Raw genomic sequence first — 12,194 nt, forward strand, 5'->3', positions numbered from 1 at the left:
GTCTCTGCGAAGAGGGACAGAGTGATTGAGTTAGAGGAAGTCTTTTTGAGTTTGACAAAAACACAGTAGAGATTAAACATTGTTGTTTTTGCCTTGACCTCTGAAAGCAGAGAAAATCCTTCCAATGTGTTACAATGAGACTGAGGTCCTTAGACACGATAACATTTCTTATATTCCGGTTTAACTGTTTGAAACATTATTACTGCGTTTGCGGTGAACTTGCGGTTGTTGTGCAGGCGAACATTTTATATAATTAACCATTGAAAAAGTGCACCTCCCTGAGTGGCAAGGAATGTGAAGAGACCGGCTTGAATGAAGGATAGAGGGTAAATCGGATGCTGCTGGCAGTGGACCCGCTCTCCCCAAACACAACGCCCTCTGGGCATCCATTCCTCTGCTCTGCTATGCCTCCCTGTGCCTCGACTCCACACCCACACAAAAACACGCCTCTCCTCACAAAGAGCTGCTATTGACATGGGTCTAATTATTATTTGTTTACGATTATGTTCCCGAAGTCCTCTTCATATTTGATGAAAGATGCTGATTTTTTTTTTCATGTCCATGCATTTAAATAATATGTGTGACTTCTAGTCAGTATCTTAGCTGTTGACATACTGGATAAATGGTGTACTAATAGTGTATTTGTATGAAGTTAAGGAAAGAAAACATCTAACAGCACTTGAATAAAAAGCCAGCTTCACAAAATGCTCTACAGTGTTTGAATTGTTTAGGGCTGTGGGTGTAGAGTACACAACATCAACAACATAATGTTTGTTTGTTCTTGGATCTTTTTTAAGTAAAGTGCCAGCTATCCTCCTGTCACATCACCCAGTGTGTTCTGGTATTGAGTTTGAAAGCTGGAGTGGCAGGACCGGCCGTTATGCGATGTGACAGTGACACCACCTGGTGTATACATACAGTAGTACAATACAAATCACAAGTGAGTTTCAAACCAGACAGCTCAGGATGGGCTTTTTATTTTATGTCCTGGAAAAAATGTTACGAGGAGGTACTGGAGGTTCATTTTAGTCTTCTGCAAAGAAGCAAAGTCGACAATTTGTGGCTAACCATTTCCTTTTTTCAATCTTTAGTTTGCTCTTTTTGGTAAAATGCTTTCTGTGGAATTGTTCTGTTTCACGGTTCTCATTGTTTTCTTTATATTCACTTAATTTATTTCACAATACTGATAATAAGAAAACAATGAAGTATTACCAAAAGCTGTTTTGCAATTTTTACACGTTTGTTTGAAACTCTATAAATCAATAAAATTGATGGAAACTAAAACTGTTGTCCCCTCTGAATTCACTCATTTTTGCATGAATGCTCTTCTTTCAAGAAATTTGAGAATTGCAAAAGTTATATTTTATTCACTTTTTTATCTCAGTTTATTCAATGTTGCCGTGCAGACGTCTTTTAGCCCATTTCAGGGCACTGTGCATCGGCCCTGAATACAACCAGAGGATGAGTGGCAGTATGAAACATGGCAGGCCCAGGTGGAGGTGGGCCATGACCCAGGCGAAGCAGATCCACAGTCCTATCTTTAGAAAGAGGAGAGTGTAGTAGATGATGGTTTGTGAGCTGAATGTGGAGTTGACCTGAGAAAATAAATGAAAGTAATTCATTTAACATGTATTTAAGATTTCTGCCAAAAAACTGGTTATGATATGTGTTCATTTTGGGCATTTTTGGACAAACATCTTGACTAGCCAAACCTGTACATCCTGTTGTTTCACTGGATCCATCATCACATCATCGCAGTCACCAAACCTCTGGAGGCTTTGGCTCCGATAGGGCTGTCTGATAGGGCTGCTCATTTTCTTGCTGCACACTAATGGCTTTCTTGGCTTTAGTTCTTCCGTATTCATGGTTTCAAGCAAATATGGAATACTATGAACAGACACATTAAAACAGACCTATTGATCGATCAAATCAACTTATTGACATGAATATTGTTGTTCCATTAGTGCCAAAACTCCAATACATGTTATGAGGTATACTTTTCTGAAGAAAACCAAATAAAACACGAACATTAACCAAAGCACAAAACAACAATATCCTTATTTCTGATATATTTGTAGTTTGCTTGACTTACCGTATACACAGATTGGGCCCAATGGTCGAGATGAGCACGTTTTTAAAAATTGCAACTACAAAATAAAGCTGGAATGGTTTTTTTCGAAACAGAATTTATGTATAGTAATAGAAAACAATGTATTGTTCCTTTTAGTGATGATTCCATTGTGTAATACACCTCACCAAACAAATGGGGGCGACACGTATAATTCTCATTCAGTAAAACTGCTCCTCTCATTGTTGTTGACGTTGACGCAGCTCTAACATCAGATTCATATACAGCATGGATGTGTCGCTGCCACTGCGCATGCGCTGCTGAAGCATTTGTAGATCTGCAAACAACCGAGCCCAGAAGTGCAGGTTGTGTCCCGTTCTCTGCATCTCTCATATCTCTTACAACGAAATATTTAATGAAGAGTCGTCCGAACTGTGAAGACTGTAGTTGAGTATTTAACACTAGAGGTTTTATTTCAATTAATAGAGTTGAATTACGAAAACAATTGAAGTGGTGTCCTATCGGAGGATAAAGCTAATATTGTGTCACCATTGTTATTCTAGGCTGCTGTTGACAGGTCTAAAGTTAATCGATATAGGTATGGTTGAAGTCTGGTAAGTTTAGTAAATGTGTCTTTATGCATCGGTAAACTGTATGTAAGAAGCTTTTGCTGAATTAGCACATGTGTTACTATACTGTACGTTCTGACAGCACTTCCGGCTTGTGTGTAGTATTTTAAAACAATGTAGCTTCGTTAGCTCCGTGTGCCTCTTTAATTCACTGTTTTTTAAGCAACTGTTATGCAATTTTAAACCAACAACCAAATATTGGATTGATGCAACCTCTTACATGTAAGCATTTTGCTGCCTAACTTAAAAAAGAATTACATTCTGATAGTATTTTTTCTTTATTTTCTGATATTTTTAGAGTTGAAGAGTTTTTAATTGCAGCCATTTCCTTTTGTAACACACTTAAATGCATTGTTTTCTCAAACCTCCAGGCTGAACATTACCTCACTGACAGAGCATTGATGGCATTCTGTTCTGCTACAGTCCCTCACTGCTGCCTCAGCAATGAACTGTGGAAAGCCTCAAGCACATACTGAAGAATGGCAAGGTTTAGGCGCAAATCTTGCATCACATTAATTGCTTTGGTGTTGCTCGTGCTCATAGTAACAGTGGTCTTAAAGGCGCTGACACCTGAGGACTCTCCGTTCGACAACCCTGTCGGTGAACAGCCGGTCCCGGAGAGAAGGATTGACAACCAGATCCAGAGAGAAAATGACAATAAACTTGTCCAGAGCAAAATGTCTGACTCTGCTCAGTCAGACAAACTGGAGGCTGCACTGAGGAAGTTCCCTCCTCCAAACTACTACCTCCATGCCTTCTACTACACATGGTATGGAAACCCCAAGTTTGATGGCAAATACATCCACTGGGACCACCCACAGCTGCCTCACTGGGACTTAAAAGTAGCTCAGGGCTATCCACAAGCAAGACACGTCCCACCTGAAGACATTGGGGCCAACTTCTACCCCTCTTTAGGGGCTTACAGCTCCAGGGATCCCTCCATCATAGAGTCCCATATGCAACAGCTACGCACAGCAGCCATTGGTAAGATTGACATTAAACTTAACATTGCCATCATAATTATAAAATCTGCTTTGATTGAGTTTTATAACATTTCAGTTTTCTTTTGTTAATGGCACACAATTTAGTTAACAAACCAACGTTTAGAGTTGTGATTTAGCATACATAATCCATATTAACAGATACCATGAAACAGATTGTCAGCGTATCATTTCTGCCCCATCTTTATTATTCTTACTCATTTAATATCACTGCAGTACATGTACACTATATGATTTGCTTATTTTATTCATTAACAATTATCTGATTGTTTTCTTTGTTTGAACTGTACCTGTGTTTTTTCTCAGGTGTCCTTGTTGTGTCCTGGTATCCTCCTAATATGAGCGATGATAACGGTGAACCAACGGATGACATTGTGCCTTTGCTGATGGAGGTGGCACATAAATACCATGTTAAGGTATGCATGAGGAAAGTAGTGAGTTTAGTAGCCTATTGCTTGTAGTTATCAGCAAATTAAATATTTTGTTGTACTTCCCTAAAATCTTAAATATTATGTAATTCTATCATTTTTGTGTGTACAGGTAGCGTTTCACATCGAGCCGTACAAAGGAAGAGATGAAGTCAACATGTTAACTAATGTCAAATACATCATTGACAAGTGAGTGTTTCTTCACTGTTTTCAGTCAAATGTCAGCACCATAATCTCAAACTCCCTCTGGAAATCTTTCTCGATCAATAATTCTAATGTTTCTATCAGTCATTTTATTCCTTTGACATTTGTATTTCTTCCCTTTTATTTTGCACCTCCTCTTCTAAGATATGGAGATCACCCTGCCTTCTTCAAGTACCGGACGAACACTGGCAAGCTTCTTCCACTCATCTATGTGTATGACTCATATCTGATGAACTCTGAGCAGTGGGGCAAACTGCTCAAACACACAGATAGTAACAGCATCAGGGACACCCCGTATGACGCCATCTTCATCGCCCTGCTGGTCGAGGAGAAACATAAGAGGGATATCCTTACTGCTGGTTTTGATGGTGTCTACACCTACTTTGCTACCAATGGGTTTTCCTATGGGTCCACTCAGCGAAACTGGGACTCCCTTAAAGCTTTCTGTGAAGACAACAACTTAATATACATTTTAAGTGTGGGCCCCGGGTACATTGACACAGGCGTTCGACCCTGGAACTTCCAAAACACTCGAAACCGCATCAACGGCAAATACTACGAGACCTCTCTGAGTGCTGCGTTACAAGCCAGGCCTGATTTCATCGCTATAACATCTTTTAATGAATGGCACGAGGGGACTCAGATTGAAATGGCAATACCAAAAACCGGTCAGACTGTGTATATGGACTACCTGCCCAATAAACCTGCAATCTACCTGGAGATAACTCGCAAATGGGCTGCCATATTTGGTGGGGAGCGACGGAAATGGCAGGATTGATCCCTGACTAAAAGCCATAGTAAATGTTAGTTCATGGTTGTATAAAATAAATGAAGTTGTAGTTGCAAAATGCACGATAAAATGCAAATGATGAATAGTTGTAGGAGAAAAGCTTAATGATTTTGAAAGTCACAGGCCATTGAACTCAATTATCATAATTATGGCTGCAGTGATGTACGTGAATTATTTACACTTGGGTAAATTATTGTTAATTTAACTGATGTCTTATTTCTTATGTTTACACATCCTTGTGTATTTTGGGAATCATAACTTAAAACAGCATGTTTTCTCACTGACTTCACCGTATCCATCTACAACTGTTCGTAGGCATGTGATGCCCTCCTTTAATCTGTGCCTGCATTAAACCTTAGAAGATTAAATAAAGTGTGTCCTGGAAAGAAGGAAAGTAAACAAAGCAATCTGCCAGAACAAATCTGTCGCCTCACTCTGCTCCCAACTCCCAAAAGCAATAGAAGAAATATCACAGCAAGTGCAGGGAACATTTAGAAGATCTAATGTTTGGAATCTTTTTTTGTTAAAAATGTTTAGGAATGGGGTTTACACTATTCTACATGCCTGTTACACATTGTCATAACGGCTGTATGCGTTAACCCTATGGCATTAACACGTAAACACCTTTCTGATTACATTTTGGAACTTCCCTGCTGTAAAAGTAGCATTTTTGTCATTATGGTAGTGTTTTTGCCCACCTCTACACTGTGATAACCATCTGGTTGCTCACTCTGTCTGTTTTGTGGTGCTGAGTAAGCAGTGTACAGTAGGCCCTACTGAGTAGGGTCGAATGGTTAGATGTGGAAGGGTGGTCAAATGAAAGGCATTGAGTTGCATCATAGGTGGTGACCCGTTCCGCCACAAAACTCCCTGTGAAGGGAACATTGGCCCATGGAGGGTCGACACAGAAAGGGCAGATTATTCGCACCCGTCACAATGCCGTCTCTTTCAAATGGGCATGATGGGGAAAAGTGTAATTGTGGAGAGAGATGACTTACTCTGGGATAAATGCAATCGTTTATCGCAGCAAACTCTGGGGAAGAGCCGGAGAGTGAGAGACAGAACTGGACTCCTCACAGCAGTGAACTTAAGCACAGGTATAAAGACTATTTTTGTCATACTGTACAAAGAATCAAGAAAGATATTGGTTTAAATAAATGAAGTATTGACTTTAATACACAGATATACATTCCATTAAACAATACTAAATACTAGATTACCTACACATCAGTTAAGTTGAGGGTTTTTTCCATGCAAATAGTTACATACAGTCAGCTTTCTAATTTAATGTATGGAAGGAAAAGATAATTAACACATAGTGATAACTGCTACTATTTATCTCTCAATATTGTCTGTAAAAACTGTGGTAAAAGTTATTCTTTAAGTGAGACAACAGAGCAAGCTTCTACAGTTGCACTACGTTTTATAAAACATTACAATTACAAAATAATTATATCTACAGCCCCTAAACACACAAATACAACTCTTTCATAAATAACACACTTGTTCTGCAATAATATGTTTTATGTTTCCTGTAATTTTTGTTAGGAAAGGACATGCCTGAAAGACACGACTCAACATTTCCTCCTCCTTTGAGGGTCAAGAAGAACATCCAAGAGGAAAATGAAATGCTGATGTTATGAGATTTTAAGACCAGTACAGGACATTCACTAAGAAACTACTTTTATTGTGAAAATACAGTCAGCTGATCGAATGCACCTATTTCCACATCTACACTCCATCAGCTGATTATTTCTATTTGCCTCACTTTATGAGCTCCGTGAAGCTAGCTACAGGGACTCTGCCCATGGGAGCCTGCCTGCAGACCTCCACTCTCAGGACAGTTCCGGTGCAGGCTGCACTCTCAGGACACCTCCACTGTCAGTCCCGGAAGTGACGATTCTGACGAACACGTTTTTTTTCCCGCCCACCGAAGGACTCGTTTGATGGAAGTTTTCAAATCACAATGGAGACTCATCATGGAGGGGATGAGTCCGCCCACCGTGCACTTTGGGTCAGCCTTGGTCAAGCCCTTTTGACCCCCCCAGCCTGGAGGAATGTAACGGGAGTTGACAGGGGACTCTGCCCGCCTCACGAGTGCCTATTTTCGGACACTTTTTTTCACTTTCCCCCGGTATTATTATTATTATTTTTTGGCTATTTCGCCCGGTTTCAACCGGGGACATTGCCCGTCATCCATATATTAACGGATTTTGACAATTTGTTGCATTTTTCTCCTCTCCTCTCACGGATCGAATGGCAAATGCGACCCACTGTCGGAGGGCCTCCGCGCCGGCCCGGCCTAGTGCCGGTGCTCTGGCGGTCGGTTCCTCCGAACTGCGGGTTCGACTCTGATGGCCGGGAGGGTCTGCGTGTCTCTTCCTTCACGGGTCCCGCAGCTGGGTGGAGGTTCCCAGCTGGAACCTCCCCACCTCCACCGTGTGTGTGTGTGTGTGTGTGTGTGTGTGTGTGTGTGTGTGTGTGTGTGTGTGTGTGTGTGTGTGTGTGTGTGTGTGTGTGTGTGTGTGTGTGTGTGTGTGTGTGTGTGTGTGTATATATATATATATATATGGGGACACCTTGTTTTCTAGTTAATATCAGTACAGTATCACTTTTCATCACTTAGATTGATTGAACTGTTCTGCCCTTACAGCGCGTATCCCTATGCGTAGCTAGACAGTTAGCTAGCATTTAAAAGTCCTCCAATAAAGATGCAAGGTTTTCTTTCTTGACTTTACTGTTCTTCTTTTACTTTGTAAAACTGTAACAATACAGAAATAAAACACATATAAGTATGCAGGCTTTGCATAACATACTGTATAAGTAGCACTGTACAAACGACACACATACTACTAGGAATTAGCTATCATAGAGAACCGCAGTGACGCGTCGTAAAACCCGGAAGTAAACTTCTTCCGGTTCCTTCGCGAAAAACCAATGCAAATTCTCCATAGGATTTTGGAAAATAGCTCGAAATAAGGTTTGTGGTTGACACACATTTAAGAGAGGGATCACGTTTTGTTCAGCCGGATAATCTCCACATGTCAACCCTACTTTTATAATTTTTGAATCATAAATCTAGTCGCCAAAAGCGAAATGCTAACGTTATGCTATAAACGAACTACAAGCCAGTACAGCAGCAGGGTCGCACGAGTTCAACGTCACGCCAACTTAAGATCGTTTCAACTGACTTGCACTTAAACTGCACTTTGAACACTTTAAATATTACCATTCGGTAACAACCATTGTTTTTCAGACACGTAAACTCTTCAAAAATCCCCAGTGGGGTCACTGCTGATGTATTTAATGTCGTAGAACAAAACGTCAATTACCTCTTAAATTTGTGTCAACCACAGACCTTATTTCGAGCTATTTTCCAAAACCCTATGGAAAAAATGCATTGCTTTTTGAGGAAGGAACCGGAAGTGCTAAAAATGCTAACTTACTTCCGGGTTTTAAGACGCGTCACTGCGGTTCTCCCTTTTTGTGTTTGTACACAATGATGACGTAGAACGTATGCGCGCGCATTGTGGCAACAGAAGGATGGCAGAGATAAACAGCTTGTCAAGCTACGCAAGGGGATTATCAACTAAAGATCGTGAATGTTACCTTAACAAGTTGACTTTGACAAATGGTGTCCGACTTCCAGATCCGTGTTCTATTGATGAGTGGGTTGAAGACGTTAGCAAGTGGCCGAATATACAGTGGCCAGATATATATATCTATTTAATTGAGAAACCGAGCGTGTACACCAGAGAGAAATTACGAGCCTATAAGTCAGTGGATGCTTACGAATACGTTGTCTGTGGTCATGTACAGAACGTCAAATACCATGACATAGACTCAGAGTTTTGTATTTTGAGATCAGAAATTCTCCCTAGTCAAAGACAAGGACACAAGACAACGATGTATGAGGCTTGGGTCATAATCAACCAACGAGAAAACTACGTCCTCACAGCGAATTGCACCTGTATGGCGGGGTAAGTAGCCTATTATTTGGTGTTGTGGGCTTGTAGGTAACAGTTCAGGGGCTTGTTACTGTCCTTTCAGCTGGCTATTACTCTCCTTTCCATATCAAAAATCGTATGCCTTGCCCTGTAACTTTCTCATCATAACCAGGGTTTGAAACTAACATTTTCATGAACAACACAGCGACAACAGGGTTCAAAATGTCAGCAGCCAATATCATTCAGTTACATTCAAAACCTGATTAAGCTTAGGATACTCACATGTCTAGTAAGTTAGATGTTTACCTACTTCATAGCCAGAGCTGAGATTTGTCTGAGAGCAAATGTTACTTTCAAGCCCAGTATGTTTATTATGATTTTGTGAAATTTCAGGCTTGGGTCATGCTGCAGCTGCAATATTATTCAAAGTTGAGCTCTATGTTAGGATGGGAAGGACAGAGAAAGCAGCGGTTACTTCTGGAGTGTGCATGTGGAAAGACACCAGCAGGAAAGAAGTCAGACCAGCTCCATTGAGGGAAATCAGCTTCCACAAACCAAAGAGGCTTGGCAGGCAACTTCCAGCAGCTTCAACATCCGCTAGGAAGAATAGTATCACACCCAGAAGCATGTAATAGTTGACAGAGCCTAGATAAGTTTCCTTTTGCCATAGTGCATTTAATTCATTCTCAGGATTTCTCCTCAGTGTTTTGACACCATAATGTAGCCTGAGAAAGGTGTTACTTGGTGATGCAGAGATGAAAAGGCCTACAGACCAACGTGGCATCATGACTTTTTGTAAACATACACGCTCAGTTTGAATAGTTTCAGTATCATTTGTTATGTTAGTATGAATATGTCTGTCCTTTTGTCTTCAGATTACTGATTCTAGAAATTCGATTGTTTGTTATCTACAGCTTAACTGGTCTGGTTTTAGAATAATTCAGTCATTATTCTTAAAATGTGAACATTATGCGGCACACTAATTGTGTCTTTTTGTTGCTCTATTATCAGTGTTGACAGATGATGACATCCGGGAACTGCGGGATGTGAACCCAGGTGCTGCAGTGCTGACGAGCCTGGCAAACAGTGACACGGATATGGCCAGATATGCTGTTAGATGTCGGTTATGGATTGTCTTTCCCTGGTTGTTAAAGTTGCATTACAGTTGAAACAATGAATTCATCATCAGCCTTTTCTTTACATTTGATGTTATTGAAAGCTGTGTCTAGATGCACTTCAGTGCAACAAGATATTTTAAGTCTTATTCTGTAATGCTATATATGTATCCAGAGATAATTTGCGACCTAAAATGATTATTTACTGTTTACAACATACAGAACCAGTTTGATTCTAATATATTGTATATACTCCTACTTTTTATGTTGTTAATGTTTAGTGGCACTTTAATGGCACCTGAATGGAATGAAACTCTGTTAGTAACAACATTACAAATAAATGTGATACTGCACTCTGAATTGTTGAGATAATCTGGGGGGGAAAGGACCATTAGACACACCAGTTGCAGCCAATGTGGGGAGGTTTATTAAAATGCATTAAGTTTTAAGTACAGTAGGCCTATATACATGTTTTACAAATGTAAAATCAATTTATAAGTCATACATGGTTATGTGTAACTCATTTGGGAACAACACTCTTACAGAGGTTTGTGAGGGCACCACATACAATAACAACATCATCTAGTATGTCAACCTGCGACAAAGGAATAACTGTTTGTAAAATCTTAAAGTTTTTCCACCGACCAATAACTCGCTCTACATGGATCCTCACACGAGAAAGTTGTCTAGATGTGTCCACTTCCTGTGCAGAAAGCTGCTTCTTTCCTTTTGTGAAATGAGGGATACGAAGGGTTGCACCATAGGCCGCAAGCTCATCTCTGATGAGAAATCCTCTGTCTGCTAAAACCTCATCCCTAGGCTCCAAAAGTTTGAGGAAACCTGACTCCTTAGTGATCTGCTTGTCTGAAACCCGTCCACCCCACCCAGGAGACAGAAAGGAAATTGCACCAGCTGGAGTGATGCCGATCAAATATTTAATGATGTTGTTGTGTTTATAGTTTGACCATGTCTGGGCCCTGGAAGTCAGATTACTGGGTCTAGCTATAAACATTTCTGTGCAATCTATTATGCACCGGCATCTTCTAAAGTTGCGCTTGAATATTTTTGGCATATTTTTAAGTACTGCACCCTTACTTGGCCATTTAATGAGTGGCTTGAGGACCAAGGCCATAGCAGGGACCCAGCTCCGCAAAATATTTGATAAGGTGGTTTTTGATACCTGAAATCTATAAGCCAAGTCAGTATTACATAGGCCCAACCTTAATTTCATCAATATAATCAATAGGTGGTCCTCTACTGTAAGTTTGTTGTGAATTCTTTCTACGCTGCCCATCATTTTTGTAATCAGCCACTCAAAGACCACAGAGGTCAGTCCTGTGATAAAAATCAATTGTCCAATGTTGCACTTAACAGTGGTGTAGGAGAATGTAGATTTTTGCAGCTCCTCTTTCAGCTTTACATTTTCTGCTCGTAGTGTGTCAAACTCCTGTCGCAGGTTGACATATTCCTCCTGAAGTTGACTGTATCTCAGGTTCAGATCATCGTACTCTCTCTTTGGAACTGGGATATCCTCTTCAGCTTTAATATAGAAAAGTGAAAAATTAGCATGTGCTGCAACCAATGCAAACAAGTTCACAATTCAGGGGTTCTCACACATTTTTACCAATGAATTTTCAAAACTTTTCCATGACAGAAGAGAAGATACATTATCGATCCCAGGGGGAGATTTTTCCTCTGCATTTGACCCATCCAGGGGCCAGTGTACACGTCACACACAGACATACATAGCAATTGGAGCAGTGGGCCTGGCAGGAGCACACACACACTAGGAGCACACTGACTCTTTCAGTGAGGGTGGGAACCCTGACAATCAATCAGTTAATTGTAAGATGATATATTCATAAATATATTCATACCAGGACAATGATCCATGCTGCATTCTTGTTCTGGATCCATGCTGCATTCTTGTTCTGGAGTTTCAGAAGTAACACGTTGATTTGCTGCAGTGTCAGTTCTCCTCCTTTTCCTATGGTACCTACAGTAACAGCAGA

General features: G+C 40.5%; 2 protein-coding genes and 2 long non-coding RNA genes across 8 annotated transcripts in view; 2 read left to right on the plus strand and 2 right to left on the minus strand.

Annotated features, from left to right (window-relative positions):
* Positions 1–1,385: 1,385 nt before the first annotated feature.
* On the minus strand, positions 1,386–2,316 carry LOC307047468. Its single transcript, XR_013810434.1, has 3 exons — positions 2,093–2,316; positions 1,713–1,887; positions 1,386–1,595 (listed from the first exon to the last, which is right to left on the minus strand). It is a non-coding gene; the product is annotated as an uncharacterized lncRNA (long non-coding RNA).
* An 88-nt stretch (positions 2,317–2,404) lies between these two features.
* On the plus strand, positions 2,405–5,523 carry manea (mannosidase, endo-alpha). 5 transcript variants are annotated; one of them, XM_079694450.1, is made up of 6 exons: positions 2,405–2,514; positions 2,632–2,682; positions 3,069–3,681; positions 4,005–4,114; positions 4,239–4,315; positions 4,475–5,523. In XM_079694450.1, the coding sequence occupies exons 3-6, from the start codon at positions 3,177–3,179 to the stop codon at positions 5,106–5,108; spliced, it is 1,326 nt and encodes a 441-aa protein (XP_079550576.1). In that variant the 5' UTR covers positions 2,405–2,514; positions 2,632–2,682; positions 3,069–3,176; the 3' UTR covers positions 5,109–5,523. The 5 variants fall into 5 exon arrangements, with proteins under 5 accessions (XP_079550576.1, XP_079550578.1, XP_079550579.1 ...); XM_079694452.1 differs by having other exon boundaries at positions 2,632–2,666; XM_079694453.1 differs by having other exon boundaries at positions 2,463–2,682; positions 3,069–3,179; positions 3,258–3,681.
* A 985-nt stretch (positions 5,524–6,508) lies between these two features.
* Positions 6,509–11,515, plus strand: LOC307013113. Its single transcript, XR_013800857.1, has 2 exons — positions 6,509–9,100; positions 9,513–11,515. It is a non-coding gene; the product is annotated as an uncharacterized lncRNA (long non-coding RNA).
* LOC307013109 (uncharacterized protein) overlaps positions 10,587–12,194 on the minus strand; it is a 98,777-nt gene continuing 97,169 nt past the window's right edge. The window contains exons 6-7 of the mRNA XM_079640367.1: positions 12,060–12,178; positions 10,587–11,721 (exon numbers count right to left, since the gene is read on the minus strand). Coding sequence (XP_079496493.1) covers positions 11,677–11,721; positions 12,060–12,178 — 164 coding nt within the window. The 3' untranslated portion in view covers positions 10,587–11,676. The remainder of the gene's footprint in view (positions 11,722–12,059; positions 12,179–12,194) is intronic.

The sequence above is a fragment of the Notothenia rossii genome (assembly GCF_949606895.1).
Source record: "Notothenia rossii genome assembly, chromosome: 7".
NCBI classification, from domain to species: Eukaryota; Metazoa; Chordata; class Actinopteri; order Perciformes; family Nototheniidae; genus Notothenia; species Notothenia rossii.